Source organism: Hypomesus transpacificus, chromosome 23 (assembly GCF_021917145.1).
Source record: "Hypomesus transpacificus isolate Combined female chromosome 23, fHypTra1, whole genome shotgun sequence".
In the NCBI taxonomy this organism is placed as follows: Eukaryota; Metazoa; Chordata; class Actinopteri; order Osmeriformes; family Osmeridae; genus Hypomesus; species Hypomesus transpacificus.
In genome coordinates, this window is record NC_061082.1 from 20,449,229 (window position 1) to 20,469,154 (window position 19,926).

Consider the following 19,926-nt stretch of genomic DNA (forward strand, 5'->3'; position numbering starts at 1 on the left):
CCCTCAAAAGGTGTGCGTGGCGGCGAAACGGTCACAAGAAAAAGATTAGCGCGCTATAAGATCCTGGCTAGATGTTGAGGTTTTAGGATCTTGCAATAAGAACGTGTGACTGAAACAACCGCACACAAGATTCTTAACATGTTGAATTAGTTTAGCACTTTATTAATAGATCGAATAAGTCTGGATGTCACCCATGCAGATGCTTTCTTTACATTCTAAACGAAGGAGTGAAATAAGTCAGTACCTGTAGAAGGATTGTTGTTGAGATGGCTGTGTTTTGGCACGAATCCACATTGGTACATTTAACTTCTCTGGAAGTGGCAGCCCTGTGTGTCCAGATTTTTAGTCCCCTGCATGAGGAAGAGTGGAACTCGCCTCCATAGTCAGGAAGGAGCAGCGGGCTGTGTCCTGCGTTCACTCCGAAGGAATACTAGCAAACATGACGTCACCCCACAGTAGGTTAGCAGCTCAGTCCTCATTGGATCAGTTTGGCACAGAGGGCGTTCTCATCGTTGAATTGGCCAATCGTAGGGAGAAAATAGTTTCCTTGGTTACAAATTTTGTCAACCAAATACATGAGCGCTGCTGGGTAGGAGACCGTAATAAGGTAGGATACAGTGATTAACGATGGAAATGTTCATCACCTCGGTTTCTCTTACCGGCTGCCCTGCTTTTTATGTTGTCTCATTTGACAGCCGTTTGCTCTCTATGTTTTAACTTACCAGGATATGTGGTTATTTGAACCCTAACCCCCCCCCCCCCCCCCCACTGTGCTGCTCTGTACACCCCTTTCTGAGGGCTGATGGTAACAGTTGAGCACTCATCATTCTCCAGTGGTTTTGAAAAGGATGGCGTCTGTCTATTCACATTTCTCATATCTATGAAATATCAGGCTCTTTCTCTAAACAGGATATTTTATACTATTACTTATATTAACTGGAAGATGGAATTGTTGTGGACAGAATTAGCAGCTGTACCCAGTGTAGAGGAGTTAAATGAAGATGGGTGGATGATGGGGGGGCTTCCACACATAATCACATGCATTAACAAAAGTAATTATTCCTGATGGTTCCTGCCTTCACGGTTTCCCAGCTCTGCCATGTAAAATTGATTTCTACATTGAAAGACATTTGATGTTATTCTACTGCTGGGACCTCCGTCCATACAAATACAGTCATTTCCTCTCACAGGATAGGCTACTATAGGGATTGGCCAACAGTTGCTTCTTTATGTTGATTTGGTTGTATTTTACAAGATGAGTAAAGCCAACCAGGTTGTTGACGGTGTTGTTTGAGCTGGTCCAAGCTAACAAACAGACCATCCCCTGAGTAGAGGAATCCCTGAGATGTGCTGTCTGATCCCGCACTGCACCATCTGTCTCTGGGCCCCGCCTGGCGTCAGCCTCACTAACTTTTGAGAGACTCTGAGAATTCAGAGGTTATTCCCGTTATCTCTAAGACCTTGAATGTTCAATAGAGGACTCTTTCTGTAATAGTAGTTATCTTTGTTAGGCTACGCTCTTGAATGTAGTCATAAAGTTTTAATCCTTTGAGTAAGCTGATTAAACTACAGAAATACTTTGGAGTGGAGGTGAAGTGTTGACCTTTCAGTCAAACTTCGCAGAGCCATTTCTATTTGTATACATACATGTATTCTTTGCTGAGGACATATCAAATAAGAGATGATATTGTCTATTCTAGACTGGTCAACAGATGTGCAGCAATGAGTGGAAGACCCCAGCTCACCTTCAGAGCCGAGGATACAGGTGAGCTCTCATGTGACCTGTGACATCACTCCACACCTGCTCCACACTTGCTTACCTCTTGTTGTACTGCTGTCTTGAACAAAACGGACCCAAAGTTCTTGTGATGTGAGTTGCTGAAGGCTTGTGTTTCCTTCCCCGCTGTTAGCACAAGCCTGGTCAGGGTTAGTTAACCTGTCTTCTGAATCCACTGCTGAACCACTTTAAACCTGTCTGACATGGATCGTTTGTCTACCACAGCTTCTTCATATTCCCTGTGGGTGTGTGTGTGTGTATGGGTCTCTTTGTGTATGTGTGTATGAGTCTGTGTTTGTGTGTGTGTGTGTGTGTTTGATCTTCTCTATGATGGAGCCTTCCAGAGCTCAGGAGATTCTATTGCTGTAGCAAGATGTTTCTGTACAACAGATGGAAACCTCTTGAGATCCAGGACGTTAGTGCTCTATGTGTTTACCAATACACAGAGCTTCCATGTGCTGCCTTGCTTGTATGGGAACAGAAAGTCTGGCTGTGCAGATGAAGAACGGGCTGTGGTGCTCCAGGTACAAACCAGCTGAATACAACAAACTACAAGCCCTAGTGGAGGCCAAACGCCAGGAAACTGCACAGATCGGACAAAAGGTACATTTTGATTTGCTGTCGGCTTTCAATAGGCTTTTCCTGACAATGTTTGTAGTACTGTGAGTGGCGGGGAGGGCTGTATTACCTGGGTGCTATGTGTTTAAACACTGTAAACTGTGCTGTGTGTTTGTCTTCCTTAAGTGACAGAGTGATGATAGCAAAGCTGAAGTGATAATAGGATACGTCCACATGTCTCCTATAACAGCTGTAGTTGCCAGAGTATCTACTTAACATGCCTTCAGTGAGATTGACTGTTAGTGGTGTTCTTGGTCATTAAGCCCACAAACAGGAGAGGTAATTGGATCTGATGAAAGTATGCCATTGAAGGTTGAATTCTATTGGATGGTTTGTAATTGAAACATAGTGGGTTTGTTTTTGGGAAAATACATTGTCATAGCATATTTGGCCTAATAAATAATAAGAATTAGGCCCAAGGTGTTCTTGTTTCGATTAATACATTTTTAGTGTGTGCTCTTTAAAGTACTGTAGACACGCGTCCATTTGTATGTGGTTGAACTGAGCATTCCTATATGGACACACACACACACACTCACCATTGATCCATTAAGACATGTGATTGTATAAAACAACAAAATGTTAAATAACCCTTAATGGTGCTCCAAAATATCACCTTTGTCAAACTAAATATTTGTTGTTTGAATATTCATAAGGCAGCCATAGGATCAACCAAAAAGCTGTTTGAAGTTTCCAGCATCTGCCTCTCTCTGTCTGCCTCTCTTTGCCTGCCTCTCTCTGTCTGCCTCTCTCTGTCTCCCTCTCTCTGTCTGCCTCTCTCTGCCTGCCTCTCTCTGCCTGCCTCTCTCTGTCTGCCTCTTTCTGCCTGGTAGCAGCGTGAGAAGTTAACCCAGAGGGCAGAAGGGATTAGTCTTGTAGACCTGCAGTGTTTTAATTGGTAAACTGTGGCAGAAGCTTTTTAGTGTCTCATTACTGTTGCCTGTGGCACGCTCCAATCCAGCTCTCTGCATGGACCAGATAAGACAGCCTGTGTCAGTGCCCCTCCCTCCTGCTGAAAAGCACGCTTTCTCTGAATCTCCCCACAGAGAGGGGCTAAATGACCATGAATCTCTGCAGGACAGGATCTGATTGGTTCATGTGTAAAGACAGGCGGAGCGTCCTGGATAGCCAGGCTGGAATCTAGCTAGTCAGGAGGGAGGTGAGCGCACCAGGTCAGCTGAGCAGGTGAAGAGGCCTGGGCCATACAGGATGTTGTCAAGCAGGTCTATCAGGACAGGAAGCAGGATGTTGTCAAGCAGGTCTGTCAGGACAGGAAGCAGGATGTTGTCACGCAGGTCTGTCAGGACAGGAAGCAGGATGTTGTCACGCAGGTCTGTCAGGACAGGAAGCAGGATGTTGTCACGCAGGTCTGTCAGGACAGGAAGCAGGATGTTGTCATGCAGGTCTGCAGGACAGGAAGCAGGATCTTGTCATGCAGGTCTGTCAGGACAGGAAACAGGATGTTGTCAGGCAGGTCTGTCAGGACAGGAAGCAGTGTTTGTGTACAGCCTCACAGGTGTGTGCTGAGTAAAGGTGTGTGTCCTTTGTGCTGTTGATGTGTGTGCACTGCCTGTGCCGTGTGCTGGTGTGTGTGGTGTGTCTATGTCTCTTCAGGTGTGTTTTGTGTGTGTGTGTGTATAGGTGTGTGTGCTGGCTGTGTACGGGTGTGTCTATCTTGTCTGTGCAGGTCCAGGTAGGTGTAAGTGCCAGATAATTGGAATTCTATTCATGATGCCTTCACCGTTTACTTTTCTGGATTTTTCTTGATTTTTCTGGATTTTTTCAAAGAGCTGCTGCATATTGTTCCACAGCCAAGCTATTCATGTCATATCCAGCTCCAGTAGGCTTATGCATACAATAAAACAAGACTTGAAGGGTGGTTTTCATATCCTGTGGGAGATTTTACAGTATATAATCAATGCTATGTACAGTAGGTGAGAACTGTAATTATCTGAACCAGTGGCCTATGCACATTTAGACTGATAGAGAACAATGAGATGTTTTCACCGGGAGGGCTATGAAAAAAAGGAAAAAGACCAATAAATGAGGGGAGATTAAGACACAAATGTCCTTCCTCTGTTCCCACAGGGAACACGTCTCATGTATGTTATGCGTGTTCCACCTGAATATTTCAATTTGCCCGTGTGTATTTTCTTTTCATGCGTTTCCACAGTGGTGACGTTGCGCATGAATTCCCACAGATTACAGGCTTTTCAAAGTCAATATTTCAAAGACAGAATAGCATACACTGACTAAACCAAAAACCTGAATAAAAACCGTTTTCCCAGGACACAAAGACAAGGAAACATAGAACAGAAACTCAGTTTGAATCCACAGTAAGCTAACACAACAACACCCAAACACACTATTTTGGTTCTGTCTCTAAACCACATATCATGTTATGAAAAGGCTTACAACAGCAGACAAACATCTATTCCTTCACAATGCTCCTTAATAACCAACCCAAACCAAATACTCTGTCCTGTAGTCAATACTATGATACGTTTGATAACAAGCTCTCCTAATCTGAAGGGAAAGCAGTGTGATGATTTTGACTGTCCTGTGTGTGTGTGTGTGTGTGTGTGTGTGTGTGTGTGTGTGTGTGTGTGTGTGTGTGTGTGTGGTGGTTGTGGCTGGTCTGTTCCTGCAGGTTGTCAGGACCCTCCAGGCTGCCAGGGCGAGCAGGGAGAGCAGCATGGGCCGGCAGCATCGCCAGCTGTGGATCAGAGAGAGCACCAGGCTGGCCTGGGCTGGGTGAGGGTGACAACAGCACCAACACACACACACACACCCTGCATACATGCACCAAGCATGCACATGCACATACATACACACACACACACACCCTGCATACATGCACCAAGCATGCACATGCACATACATACACACACACACACCCTGCATACATGCACCAAGCATGCACATGCACATACATACACACACACACACACCCTGCATACATGCACCAAGCATGCACATGCACATACACACACACACACCCTGCATACATGCACCAAGCATGCACATGCACATACATACACACACACACACCCTGCATACATGCACCAAGCATGCACATGCACATACATACATACACACACACACACCCTGCATACATGCACAAGTCTGTGTCTGGCTGTAAAGCTGAGCTGTCTGACTCTGTAAAGTGGCCCTTCCACCCCTCACTGTGGACAGACTGCTCCGCCTTGTGGAGCTCTGACTCAGGCTGTGCAGGGGGGGATAGGGGACAGACTGCTCTGCCTTGTGGAGCTCTGACTCTGGGGGAGAGAGGACAGCAGGCAGAGGGGGTAAAGACAGGCCCCTTTAACATTGGATCATGAAAGAGAGTAGAGGTGGGGGGCTGGTTGTACTTCATTTCGACTAGCAGGCTGACTGGCTGACTGGCGGGCTGATTGGCTGGCTGGAGGGCTGATTGGCTGGCTGGCTGACTGGCTGACTGGCGGGCTGATTGGCTGGCTGGCTGTCTGTCTGGCGGGCTGATTGGCTGGCTGGCTGGCCTTGCCAGTGCTCGGTGCTGGTGAAGTGAGAAGGGTAGAGTCAGCTCCTGGCTGCTCTCTGGGTAATGACTGTGTCTGAGTAAAGCAAGGTTAATGGTGTTCAGAGGCGTGGGCTCCAGTAATAAGCTGCTCTGAGGACTGCCACCGCCACACACGGCAGAGCAGGCGCTCCGAGCCAGTGCTCCTGAGAGCAGTGCTCACAGAGAAACAGGAAACTTTCCAGCTATCCAGTTTCTATAGTTACAGTCCCATTATATTTTGATGGGAGAACTGGATATAAACACTGTTTGTGTGCAGAGGGAACCTGTACTGATGTGTCCCCCCCCCCTCCCCAGAGCAAGGGCAGAAGCTGAGCTGCAGGCCTGTCTGGGAGACAGCAGAGCAAGGGCAGAAGCTGAGCTGCAGGCCTGTCTGGGAGACAGCAGAGCAAGGGCAGAAGCTGAGCTGCAGGCCTCTCTGGGAGACAGCAGAGCAAGGGCAGAAGCTGAGCTGCAGGCCTGTCTGGGAGACAGCAGAGCAAGGGCAGAAGCTGAGCTGCAGGCCTGTCTGGGAGACAGCAGAGCAAGGGCAGAAGCTGAGCTGCAGGCCTGTCTGGGAGACAGCAGCTCACCTCACACACCTGACAGAAGCTTCCTCTCTGAGCTGCTGCATTACGGTAAACACTGCTCTCAGTCCTCACATGAGTGTGTGTGTGTGTGGGCACATGTGTATGTGGGTTTATGCATGTGTGTGTATATGTATGTATATGTCAATTAGGGATGGGGGGAAAAATCGATTCACATTTGAATCGCGATTCAGATCGATTCACAAATTTCAAAAATCTTTTTTTTTTGTGTGTGCGTGTGTGTTTGTGTGTATGTGTGTGTGTTTGTGTGTATGTGTGTGTGTGTGTGTGTATGTTTGTGTGTATGTGTGTGTGTTGTAGAGCTGGTCCTACAGAAAGAGCGTGAGCTGTTCCAGGCAGCCACCGTGGCTCCTGTATGGCAGCTGAAGGAGGACCTACAGTTCAGGCTGCCAGGAGCCCTGAGACCCCCTGATCACACCTCCAACTGGGAGCAGGTCCTGATACAGGTACCTCCACACCCCTACCTCCAAGCCTCTACTGATACGGGTACCTCCATACCCCTACTTATACAGGTACCTCCACACCCCTACCTCCACACCCCTACTGATACAGGTACCTCCATACCTCTACTGATACAGGTACCTCCATAACTCTACCTCCATACCCCTACTGATACAGGTACCTCCACACCCCTACCTCCATACCTCTACTGATACAGGTACCTACTGGATACTAGAGGGGATTAAACAGTGAAGGGATGAAGGGGACAGTACACAGATACACTTCCTCCAAGAGAGTCATATACATCTCAAGATGAACAGCACTAGAGGGCATGTTGGAATGATCCTGCATCTGAATGTAAGCAAACAAAGAATATTGTGTGTGTGGGTTCACCCACAATTAACTCAACCTAATGATTCCACTTGCCTACTTGACCTTGTTTATAGCTCATTCATGACTGTTCTTTTCATTCAAGGTACAGCTCCTGCTGTAAAGTTTTAGTGATATTGTCTCTATGGAGGCCATCATAACAGGGCTACCATGCCAATCCCACAGAGAGCTAGAAGGATTCTCCTCCCAGAAAGGCCTCTGCCTGCCCACAGTAAAGCACTGGTCCTGGTTGTGTTGGTGTTGAGATAGCTCCCGTCTCCTCTCTTCAATTAATTCTGTCTTTGACTCCAGAGAGACTTTGTCATGCTCGGGAGGGAATGAATGGCGAGCTGAAGGAAAAGGGAGCAGGAGGGCCGTGTTTGATAGCAGAGCGATCTGTCTGCCATGTTGGGTTTCCTGTGTGCCAGTCCCGCTGGCTCTGGCCATCCTCTCTTTCATCCGGGCCACTCTGCCCCCATCCACCTGCAAGCACAGCCAAGAGCTTTCCGTGCTCTGCTCTCCCTCTCATCTCTCTCCTTCTCTCTCTCCCTCTCATCTCCCTCTCCCTCTCATCTCTCTCTCTCCCTCTCTCTCTCTCTCTCTCTCTCTCTCTCTCCCTCTCTCTCTCTCTCTCTCTCTCTCTCTCTCTCTCTCTCTCTCTCTCTCTCTCTCTCCCTCTCATCTCCCTCTCCCTCTCTCTCTCTCCCTCTCTCTTTCTCTCCCTCTCTCTCTCTCTCTCTCCCTCTCTCTCTCTCTCCCTCTCTCTCTCTCCCTCTCTCTCTCTCTCTCTCTCTCTCTCTCTCTCTCTCTCTCTCTCTCTCTCTCTCTCTCTCTCTCTCTCTCTCCCTCTCATCTCCCTCTCATCTCCCTCTCCCTCTCCCTCTCTCTCTCTCTCTCTCTCTCTCTCTCTCTCTCTCTCTCTCTCTCTCTCTCTCTCTCTCTCTCTCTCTCTCTCTCTCTCATCTCCCTCTCATCTGTCTGTCTCTCTCTTTCACTCAACTCTATCTCTCCCAACTGGCTCTCTCTTTATCTCTCTTTCTCACTATCCATCTCCCTTTTCCACTCTCTCCATCTCTCCCTATCTCAAATATAGTATTTCATACACACACTCCCCCCCCCCCCCCCCCCCCCCCCCCCCACCCCCCCCCGCCCCCCTCTCTGGTTGTGAATAACTCACTGTGCCAACGGCCGTGCCTCAGGACTCCTCATATTGACTGTGTTAGTTTGTGCATCACAGGAATTTGAGTGTTCAGATGAAAGCAGGGGCATGTCTGAATTTAACACTAATGGAGTTTCATAATGACTGATTAAGGATATGCTGTTATGAGATCAGGAGGTGCTGTTGTGTTGGAAAAATTGAAGATGTAACACATTTATCCTGTATAAGAATGATTCTGTGTTCAGCATTCCTTGTATGTAGGGAGAGGCCATAAAAGATGTCTGGCCTTATCTGTGTTGGGTGAATCATGTGGTCAAGCTTACAGGGGTCAAAAGGCACACACACACTCAAACACGCACGCACACACACGCACCAGGTCTACGCAAGGAGCCAATGAAGAAGAGCCATGGAAGATTTGCATGCCTTTGTCTTAACCGATGACTGTAAAGAGTGGGGATGCTTAAATAGCTAGCAACATGCTAGGAGCGAACTTTGTAGCACACTGATAGAACACTGTCAACAGTCTACTCGCTCTGCACTTTACTGTGACAACCCAAGAGACAAAAATATTGTACTTAAAGTATTAGTACAAACATACTTACGTATATTAAATAGATGTGAATATACAGCATCACTACATTAGCAGCTCAGAGCACAGTAAACACATCTCAGCTGTCGTCAGTCTGTGTTGACCATGCTCAGAGCACAGTAAACACATCTCAGCTGTCGTCAGTCTGTGTTGACCATGCTCAGAGCTCAGTAACCACATCTCAGGTGTCGTCAGTCTGTGTTGACCATGCTCAGAGCACAGTAACCACATCTCACCTGTCGTCAGTCTGTGTTGACCATGCTCAGAGCACGGTAACCACATCTCAGCTGTCGTCAGTGTCATGTCTTAGATGCTGTCAAAGGAAGTTGGAGGATGTTGATTATGCTGTTGATGAAGAGGAGCATGTTTAGCGCTGTGGTAGGCCACAGCACATGGAGCTGAGGATTGTGCTGGATGTGACTCTGGTTTGGACCCCCAGGTGAACTTAGTGAAAAAGCAGCAGGACAGCATCATGGAGAAGCTGAGCTCAGACTACCGCGCTGTGGAGGACGAGGTTGCTTCCCTGCATCTGCAGGTGTGTCATCTTCTGTCAGTCTGCCAACATACTTACACTTACATTTGACATTTGATTCATTTAACAGATGCTTTAATAGTATCTAGCGGGACGTACAAATGGTTAATAATACACTTCTCTAGGTCTGCCCTCGTCCTTATCAAGGTCTGCCTTCACATTTCTGTAGATCGGCTCGATCACTTCTCATAGGTCACTTCTCCTAGGTCCATGTGACAGGGTTCATCATGTTAAATCTCACTGGCTCACATTTAGTGGTGTCCCAAACCAAACCAAGGGGATTTGTGAAGGTGAAGTCGTAACTTTGTTTGTTCCCTCTGTAAGTGTCCTGTCCCTCCCCATGCCAGGAGTGTGTGAGCAGGCCTGCAGCCTGCAGCCTGCCAGGCAGCCTGGCTGAGCTGGCTCTGGTCCCTGAGGAGGTGCTGGGTGCAGAGGACCTCTTCCCTGAGCTGAGAGACTCCCTGGTCCATGCCTTCCTCACCCTGGAGGAGAGGTACCGCTGCAGGCTGCAGGCTGTGCAGGACAGGCTCCAGGGACCGGACAGGTACTGTGGGGACTACACTTCCCACCTATTCCCCAGCGTGCTTCCCATGCTTTGCTATTCTTAAGGGTGGCCATAGTTGTAGTTATTTATGTAGTTTATGTTCCTGTAGAGTGGAGGCTGGAGAAGCTTGAGCCTAAAGCTTGGTTCACACGACTTACTTTATGCAAATATAATGTTTTTTTGTTTTCCATCTCTTTTGGAACACTGACCGAATAAAGCCTGAACTGTGAAACAGAGTCTGTTCAGACAGACACTGAGCTGCTGTGGCTATTGTAGTTGTCATAGTAACGAGACCCTGCACGGGTATTGTTTGTCGAGAAGTGATGGCATCAAACAAAACTAGATTGTGTAGAGAGGGATGAAGTAAGTGCTTGGCATCAAACTAAATGGATTTGATCATTCAGACACAACTGTCACAGCAAGAAACCTGATGTCTGATTCTGACATCAGAACCTGTATGATGTTGTGTCTAGCTGTGCTGTGCTGTGCTGCAGGTTAACCTGTATGATGTTGTGTCTAGCTGTGCTGTGCTGCAGGTGAACCTGTATGATGTTGTGTCTAGCTGTGCTGTGCTGCAGGTGAACCTGTATGATGTTGTGTGTAGCTGTGCTGTGCTGCAGGTGAACCTGTATGATGTTGTGTCTAGCTGTGCTGTGCTGTGCTGCAGGTTAACCTGTATGATGTTGTGTCTAGCTGTGCTGTGCTGTGCTGTGCTGCAGGTGAACCTGTATGATGTTGTGTCTAGCTGTGCTGTGCTGTGCTGCAGGTTAACCTGTATGATGTTGTGTCTAGCTGTGCTGTGCTGTGCTGCAGGTGAACCTGTATGATGTTGTGTCTAGCTGTGCTGTGCTGCAGGTTAACCTGTATGAATTTGTGTCTAGCTGTGCTGTGCTGTGCTGCAGGTTAACCTGTATGATGTTGTGTCAAGCTGTGCTGTGCTGTGCTGCAGGTGAACCTGTATGATGTTGTGTTTAGCTGTGCTGTGCTGTGCTGCAGGTGAACCTGTATGATGTTGTGTCTAGCTGTGCTGTGCTGCAGGTGAACCTGTATGATGTTGTGTCTAGCTGTGCTGTGCTGTGCTGCAGGTGAACCTGTATGATGTTGTGTCTAGCTGTGCTGTGCTACAGGTGAACCTGTATGATGTTGTGTGTAGTTGTGCTGTGCTGTGCTGTAGGTGAACCTGTATGATGTTGTGTCTAGCTGTGCTGTGCTGTGCTGCAGGTGAACCTATATGATGTTGTGTCTAGCTGTGCTGTGCTACAGGTGAACCTGTATGATGTTGTGTCTAGTTGTGCTGTGCTGTGCTGCAGGTGAACCTATATACCTCCCTATACCTCCCTTCCCTCTTGGCTCTCGACGAAGGCGGTCGCATTTTTCTATCCCCCCCTCCCTGACCTTCCCTGCTTCGCTCTGTCTTGTCTGTCTTGTCTGTCTCAAGATACTCTCTCACCATCACTCTCCGAAACTTAAACATCTACACCAATCTCATCTACTTTCGGCCCCGTAACCAGCTCAGGCCTTGGCCAAGGCCGTTGCTGGAAAACAACTCCCCTGGAGAGCGCTGAAGCGAGACTATCTTGCTCTTCCCTTCCCACTCCCCCACCATCAACATCTGTGGCTTGGTCTCTACCCGGGTCATGACCAAGGACGTCTCCTTGCCAACACTATCTGCATAGAGAGACTCGGACTGATTGTGGCCTAGGTCGAGGGCGCCAACCCAGACCTACTCACACACTAACTTTCACCTACTACAGATACCACCACCCCCCCACCCCCATCCAACGCCTTCGATTGCTTTTCCCTGGGTGGCTGGCGGGTCTGTGTCCAGCGCCTATTACGGTCGCAGGTCCAGATGCTGCTGGTCTACCCCACCGCCCTTTCCCATTGCAAGTGTTTGTAATGTTGTGTTGTTAATGTTTGTGGGCTTATGTGCTGAGGTTTTTGCCTGTTCCCATACTGTACTCCTCTAGGAGCATTGTATGGGGGTTGACTTTTTCTCTCCTCCTCTCTCCTCATGTTATGCTTTGCTGTAATCTTTCTGGTGGGCGCCTTTGATGGCTGCCTAGGTAGGCTCTCCTGCCAAATCAAATTCCGTGTCTGTGCAAACTTTCATGGCCAATAAACATCAATTCAATTCAATTCTGTGCTGTGCTGCAGGTGAACCTGTATGATGTTGTGTCTAGCTGTGCTGTGCTGTGCTGCAGATGAACCTGTATGATGTTGTGTCTAGCTGTGCTGTGCTGCAGGTGAACCTGTATGATGTTGTGTCTAGTTGTGCTGTGCTGTGCTGTGCTGCAGGTGAACCTGTATGATGTTGTGTCTAGCTGTGCTGTGCTGTGCTGCAGGTGAACCTGTATGATGTTGTGTCTAGCTGTGCTGTGCTGTGCTGCAGATGAACCTGTATGATGTTGTGTCTAGCTGTGCTGTGCTGTGCTGCAGATGAACCTGTATGATGTTGTGTCTAGCTGTGCTGTGCTGTGCTGTGCTGCAGGTGAACCTGTATGATGTTGTGTCTAGCTGTGCTGTGCTGTGCTGCAGGTGAACCTGTATGATGTTGTGTCTAGCTGTGCTGTGCTGTGCTGCAGGTGAACCTGTATGATGTTGTGTCAAGCTGTGCTGTGCTGTGCTGTGCTGCAGGTGAACCTGTATGATGTTGTGTCAAGCTGTGCTGTGCTGTGCTGCAGGTGAACCTGTATGATGTTGTGTCAAGCTGTGCTGTGCTGTGCTGCAGGTGAACCTGTATGATGTTGTGTCAAGCTGTGCTGTGCTGTGCTGCAGGTGAACCTGTATGATGTTGTGTCAAGCTGTGCTGTGCTGTGCTGCAGGTGAACCTGTATGATGTTGTGTCAAGCTGTGCTGTGCTGTGCTGCAGGTGAACCTGTATGATGTTGTGTCAAGCTGTGCTGTGCTGTGCTGCAGGTGAACCTGTATGATGTTGTGTCAAGCTGTGCTGTGCTGTGCTGCAGGTGAACCTGTATGATGTTGTGTCTAGCTGTGCTGTGCTGTGCTGCAGGTGAACCTGTATGATGTTGTGTCTAGCTGTGCTGTGCTGTGCTGCAGGTGAACCTGTATGATGTTGTGTCAAGCTGTGCTGTGCTGTGCTGCAGGTGAACCTGTATGATGTTGTGTCAAGCTGTGCTGTGCTGTGCTGCAGGTGAACCTGTATGATGTTGTGTCAAGCTGTGCTGTGCTGTGCTGCAGGTGAACCTGTATGATGTTGTGTCTAGCTGTGCTGTGCTGTGCTGCAGGTGAACCTGTATGATGTTGTGTCTAGCTGTGCTGTGCTGTGCTGCAGATGAACCTGTATGATGTTGTGTCTAGCTGTGCTGTGCTGTGCTGCAGATGAACCTGTATGATGTTGTGTCTAGCTGTGCTGTGCTGTGCTGTGCTGCAGGTGAACCTGTATGATGTTGTGTCTAGCTGTGCTGTGCTGTGCTGCAGGTGAACCTGTATGATGTTGTGTCTAGCTGTGCTGTGCTGTGCTGCAGGTGAACCTGTATGATGTTGTGTCAAGCTGTGCTGTGCTGTGCTGTGCTGCAGGTGAACCTGTATGATGTTGTGTCAAGCTGTGCTGTGCTGTGCTGCAGGTGAACCTGTATGATGTTGTGTCAAGCTGTGCTGTGCTGTGCTGCAGGTGAACCTGTATGATGTTGTGTCAAGCTGTGCTGTGCTGTGCTGCAGGTGAACCTGTATGATGTTGTGTCAAGCTGTGCTGTGCTGTGCTGCAGGTGAACCTGTATGATGTTGTGTCAAGCTGTGCTGTGCTGTGCTGCAGGTGAACCTGTATGATGTTGTGTCAAGCTGTGCTGTGCTGTGCTGCAGGTGAACCTGTATGATGTTGTGTCAAGCTGTGCTGTGCTGTGCTGCAGGTGAACCTGTATGATGTTGTGTCTAGCTGTGCTGTGCTGTGCTGCAGGTGAACCTGTATGATGTTGTGTCTAGCTGTGCTGTGCTGTGCTGCAGGTGAACCTGTATGATGTTGTGTCAAGCTGTGCTGTGCTGTGCTGCAGGTGAACCTGTATGATGTTGTGTCAAGCTGTGCTGTGCTGTGCTGCAGGTGAACCTGTATGATGTTGTGTCAAGCTGTGCTGTGCTGTGCTGCAGGTGAACCTGTATGATGTTGTGTCAAGCTGTGCTGTGCTGTGCTGCAGGTGAACCTGTATGATGTTGTGTCAAGCTGTGCTGTGCTGTGCTGCAGGTGAACCTGTATGATGTTGTGTCAAGCTGTGCTGTGCTGTGCTGCAGGTGAACCTGTATGATGTTGTGTCTAGCTGTGCTGTGCTGTGCTGCAGGTGAACCTGTATGATGTTGTGTCTAGCTGTGCTGTGCTGTGCTGCAGGTGAACCTGTATGATGTTGTGTCAAGCTGTGCTGTGCTGTGCTGCAGGTGAACCTGTATGATGTTGTGTCAAGCTGTGCTGTGCTGTGCTGCAGGTGAACCTGTATGATGTTGTGTCAAGCTGTGCTGTGCTGTGCTGCAGGTGAACCTGTATGATGTTGTGTCTAGCTGTGCTGTGCTGTGCTGCAGGTGAACCTGTATGATGTTGTGTCTAGCTGTGCTGTGCTGTGCTGCAGATGAACCTGTATGATGTTGTGTCTAGCTGTGCTGTGCTGTGCTGCAGATGAACCTGTATGATGTTGTGTCTAGCTGTGCTGTGCTGTGCTGTGCTGCAGGTGAACCTGTATGATGTTGTGTCTAGCTGTGCTGTGCTGTGCTGCAGGTGAACCTGTATGATGTTGTGTCTAGCTGTGCTGTGCTGTGCTGCAGGTGAACCTGTATGATGTTGTGTCAAGCTGTGCTGTGCTGTGCTGTGCTGCAGGTGAACCTGTATGATGTTGTGTCAAGCTGTGCTGTGCTGTGCTGCAGGTGAACCTGTATGATGTTGTGTCAAGCTGTGCTGTGCTGTGCTGCAGGTGAACCTGTATGATGTTGTGTCAAGCTGTGCTGTGCTGTGCTGCAGGTGAACCTGTATGATGTTGTGTCAAGCTGTGCTGTGCTGTGCTGCAGGTGAACCTGTATGATGTTGTGTCAAGCTGTGCTGTGCTGTGCTGCAGGTGAACCTGTATGATGTTGTGTCAAGCTGTGCTGTGCTGTGCTGCAGGTGAACCTGTATGATGTTGTGTCAAGCTGTGCTGTGCTGTGCTGCAGGTGAACCTGTATGATGTTGTGTCTAGCTGTGCTGTGCTGTGCTGCAGGTGAACCTGTATGATGTTGTGTCTAGCTGTGCTGTGCTGTGCTGCAGGTGAACCTGTATGATGTTGTGTCAAGCTGTGCTGTGCTGCAGGTGAACCTGTATGATGTTGTGTCAAGCTGTGCTGTGCTGTGCTGTGCTGCAGGTGAACCTGTATGATGTTGTGTCAAGCTGTGCTGTGCTGTGCTGTGCTGCAGGTGAACCTGTATGATGTTGTGTCAAGCTGTGCTGTGCTGTGCTGCAGGTGAACCTGTATGATGTTGTGTCAAGCTGTGCTGTGCTGTGCTGCAGGTGAACCTGTATGATGTTGTGTCAAGCTGTGCTGTGCTGTGCTGCAGGTGAACCTGTATGATGTTGTGTCAAGCTGTGCTGTGCTGTGCTGTAGGTGAACCTGTATGATGTTGTGTCAAGCTGTGCTGTGCTGTGCTGTAGGTGAACCTGTATGATGTTGTGTGCTGCTGCAGGTTTGGAGGCTGGAGTGCTGAGGAACACCTGCTGTTCCAGGTGACTGTGGAGCAGTATCCTGCAGACCTGCCCAGACGTAGAGCTCTTTACATGGACATGCTGCGCAGAGTCTTCCCCCACCGCTCCACACATCAGCTGGTCAGTGCACTCTGGAAACCTGTGTGTCTTTGTGTTTTCAGTGTGTACACAGTGTTTACGTTCTGGATGTAAATTGGACCCACACACACAAACACCTACACACAGACACACACCCACCTACACACACACACACACAAACACACACCCTAGCCCCAGCAGAGAAGCATATCAGACAGAGCCACTGGATCCAGTACTACAATGATGTGCTCGACGAGTTGCGCAATGTGCCATGTCATCTTTCGTGGACATCCCCCTCTCTCCCTCCCTCCCTCAATTCCCTCCCTCCCTCCGTTACCATTACCGTGTGGCTCCCGCAAGCCTGTGCCTCCCAGACTGCGAGCCCTGTCCTCTGTACCAGCTGGGTGCCACTCAGGAGGAGCTGCGTTTCCCAGCCCCGTCTTGCTGCACTGTGCTGCCCTGTGCTGCCCTGTGCTGCTGCCCTGTGCTGCTGCGCTGTGCTGCTGTGCTGCTGCCCTGTGCTGCCCTGTGCTGCCCTGTGCTGCCCTGTGCTGCTGCCCTGTGCTGCTGCGCTGTGCTGCTGTGCTGCTGCCCTGTGCTGCCCTGTGCTGCTGCGCTGTGCTGCTGCGCTGTGCTGCTGCGCTGTGGTGCTGTGCTGTGGTGCTGTGCTGTGGTGCAACGCTCAGAGAGCAGAGCTGGGGGAGAGGGGAGGCTCATTCAAGCATTTGTCATGATTACAATGGCTGAATGATTTTTTGCTAATCCATTTCTATGAAACAGAATTAGCAAAACCCCATCGTAAAACACAAAATTGCTTTTTTTATTTTGACCAAAGTTATTTTCGCCATTATTATGCTGGGTGAGACAGCTCATGTTTGTGTTTGTCCTCCACTGTGAGGTCTTAGTACCATATGGGGATGCTACTGTACCACCCCAGGACAGGCTCCTCCCTGATACTAATGAATCCTGTCTGTTTGGACAGCATGGCACCTGTCATGATCCAGGCTGCCAGGGGAGGGACAGGGCAAGTTAAATGCAACACTCAGATGCTCATGTGATATGAAGCATGTTTATTGCAGACACAGAGAGGGTGATGATGGTGAGGTCTGTAGATTACTGATGATGGGATCAGGTAGCCGTTGATGTCTGTGCTACACAGGGGCAGAGACGGATTTGTCATTTTCAAGACAAGGCAACGACCAACTACCGTCAAAGTAGCACTGTCGAACTGGCAACCAGTCTGTGGGAAACCAGGGTAAATGAACAGTGCAGGTAATGATGGATGGGTAACAGCTGTGTCTGGTTGGGAGGTGAACTGGAAGATGTGGACCGGAGTATTGGGGTATGTGACCTGGAACACTGACTGGATAAACACACACAAGCCCAGGACTGGACAAGACAGAAACATAACAGTAACTAGCTGTGTGTGTGTGTGTGTGTGTGTGTGTACATGTGTGTGTGTGTATGTGTGTGCACATCAGACATCCACACACACACATAAACATTATGTGACCATTGTGAAACCTAATTGTGAACATGGGAATTATACTAATCACATGCCTGATTGAGAATGTGGAGCCAGTATGCTGTAAGTTCCTAGTGTGGTGGTTGGGGAGTGAGGGGGAGGTTACTGAGGGAGGGGGAAGTTACTGAGGGAGGGGGAGGTTACTGAGCCAGGGGGAGGTTACTGAGGGAGGGGGAGGTTACTGAGGGAGGGGGAGGTTACTGGGGAGGGGGAGGTTACTGAGCCAGGGGGAGGTTACTGAGGGAGGGGGAGGTTACTGAGGGAGGGGGAGGTTATTGAGCCAGGGGGAGGTTACTGAGGGAGGGGGAGGTTACTGAGGGAGGGGGAGGTTACTGAGGGAGGGGGAGGTTACTGGGGAGGGGGAGGTTACTGAGGGAGGGGGAGGTTACTGAGGGAGGGGGAGGTTACTGAGGGAGGGGAAGGTTACTGAGTCAGGGGGAGGTTACTGAGGGAGGGGGAGGTTACTGAGGGAGGGGGAGGTTACTGAGCCAGGGGGAGGTTACTGAGGGAGGGGGAGGTTACTGAGCCAGGGGGAGGTTACTGAGGGAGGGGGAGGTTACTGAGCCAGGGGGAGGTTACTGAGGGAGGGGGAGGTTACTGGGGAGGGGGAGGTTACTGAGGGAGGGGGAGGTTACTGAGCCAGGGGGAAGTTACTGAGGGAGGGGGAGGTTACTGAGCCAGGGGGAGGTTACTGAGGGAGGGGGAGGTTACTGAGGGAGGGGGAGGTTACTGAGCCAGGGGGAGGTTACTGAGGGAGGGGGAGGTTACTGAGGGAGGGGGAGGTTACTGAGGGAGGGGGAGGTTACTGAGCCAGGGGGAGGTTACTGAGGGAGGGGGAGGTTACTGAGGGAGGGGGAGGTTACTGAGCCAGGGGGAGGTTACTGAGGGAGGGGGAGGTTACTGAGGGAGGGGGAGGTTACTGAGGGAGGGGGAGGTTACTGAGCCAGGGGGAGGTTACTGAGGGAGGGGGAGGTTACTGGGGGAGGGGGAGGTTACTGAGTGAGGGGGAGGTTACTGAGGGAGGGGGAGAGGTTACTGAGGGAGGGGGAGGTTACTGAGGGAGGGGGAGGTTACTGAGGGAGGGGGAGGTTACTGAGGGAGGGGGAGGTTAATGGGGAGGGGGAGGTTACTGAGGGAGGGGGAGGTTACTGAGCCAGGGGGAGGTTACTGAGGGAGGGGGAGGTTACTGAGGGAGGGGGAGGTTATTGAGCCAGGGGGAGGTTACTGAGGGAGGGGGAGGTTACTGAGGGAGGGGGAGGTTATTGAGCCAGGGGGAGGTTACTGAGGGAGGGGGAGGTTACTGAGGGAGGGGGAGGTTACTGAGGGAGGGGGAGGTTATTGAGGGAGGGGGAGGTTACTGAGGGAGGGGGAGGTTACTGAGGGAGGGGGAGGTTACTGAGGGAGGGGGAGGTTACTGAGGGAAGGGGAGGTTACTGAGGGAGGGGGAGGTTACTGAGGGAGGGGGAGGTTACTGAGGGAGGGGGAGGTTACTGAGGGAGGGGGAGGTTACTGAGCCAGGGGGAGGTTACTGAGGGAGGGGGAGGTTACTGAGGGAGGGGGAGGTTACTGAGGGAGGGGGAGGTTACTGAGCCAGGGGGAGGTTACTGAGGGAGGGGGAGGTTACTGAGGGAGGGGGAGGTTACTGAGGGAGGGGGAGGTTACTGAGCCAGGGGGAGGTTACTGAGGGAGGGGGAGGTTACTGAGGGAGGGGGAGGTTACTGAGGGAGGGGGAGGTTATTGAGGGAGGGGGAGGTTACTGAGGGAGGGGGAGGTTACTGAGGGAGGGGGAGGTTACTGAGGGAGGGGGAGGTTACTGAGGGAAGGGGAGGTTACTGAGGGAGGGGGAGGTTACTGAGGGAGGGGGAGGTTACTGAGGGAGGGGGAGGTTACTGAGGGAGGGTTAGCAGGGGTCTATTGGGCTTTCTCTCTCATTCCATCAGCCTGGAATCCCTTTAGGGAGGAGGATTCACATGTAGAGCTGTTGCCAGCCATAACATGGACACACATCCAAATGATTTCACAACTGTCACTGGAATTCCCATTTCATAACCAGGCAATGAGAATAAGTTAGAATTCTCCAAACACTTTCTTCATTTACAGTTGGATATACAATATGTTAGTTGGTTGTGTTCATACTCCACTCTGTTCCACCTGTGGAGCAGTTTACCACCTCCCTGAGATCTGTGGCACACACAGAGTGGGCGAAGATGACAAAGAGCTTTTAAACCCTGTCAGTCCTGCTGCTGTGAGACTGCTGCCTGTACCCCCCCAGCCCCACCCCCCACCGGGGCTCACACTAACCTCATAATCACAGTCACGGAAGTTGCTGTTCTCAAGTATCTACCACGCCCCCTGGTGGCAGAGGCAAGTCAACACTCCTTGTTCTTGCACCACCCACGCTACCAGCAGCACTCCAGCACCCAGAGAGTGTGTCTGTCCAGCACCCAGAGAGTGTCTGTCCAGGACCCAGAGAGTGT

The 19,926-nt window shown here is 50.2% G+C and overlaps 1 protein-coding gene across 1 annotated transcript in view; it reads left to right on the top strand.

Annotated features, from left to right (window-relative positions):
* The first annotated feature begins 1,706 nt into the window (after positions 1 to 1,706).
* The window catches only part of LOC124484903 (coiled-coil domain-containing protein 148-like), a 41,597-nt gene continuing 23,377 nt past the window's right edge, over positions 1,707 to 19,926 (top strand). Inside the window, exons 1-8 of the mRNA XM_047046022.1 lie at positions 1,707 to 1,765; positions 2,259 to 2,380; positions 5,046 to 5,149; positions 6,249 to 6,568; positions 6,839 to 6,984; positions 9,536 to 9,631; positions 9,976 to 10,172; positions 15,828 to 15,966. Of these exons, the coding sequence (XP_046901978.1) occupies positions 1,723 to 1,765; positions 2,259 to 2,380; positions 5,046 to 5,149; positions 6,249 to 6,568; positions 6,839 to 6,984; positions 9,536 to 9,631; positions 9,976 to 10,172; positions 15,828 to 15,966 (1,167 nt within the window). The 5' untranslated portion in view covers positions 1,707 to 1,722. The remainder of the gene's footprint in view (positions 1,766 to 2,258; positions 2,381 to 5,045; positions 5,150 to 6,248; positions 6,569 to 6,838; positions 6,985 to 9,535; positions 9,632 to 9,975; positions 10,173 to 15,827; positions 15,967 to 19,926) is intronic.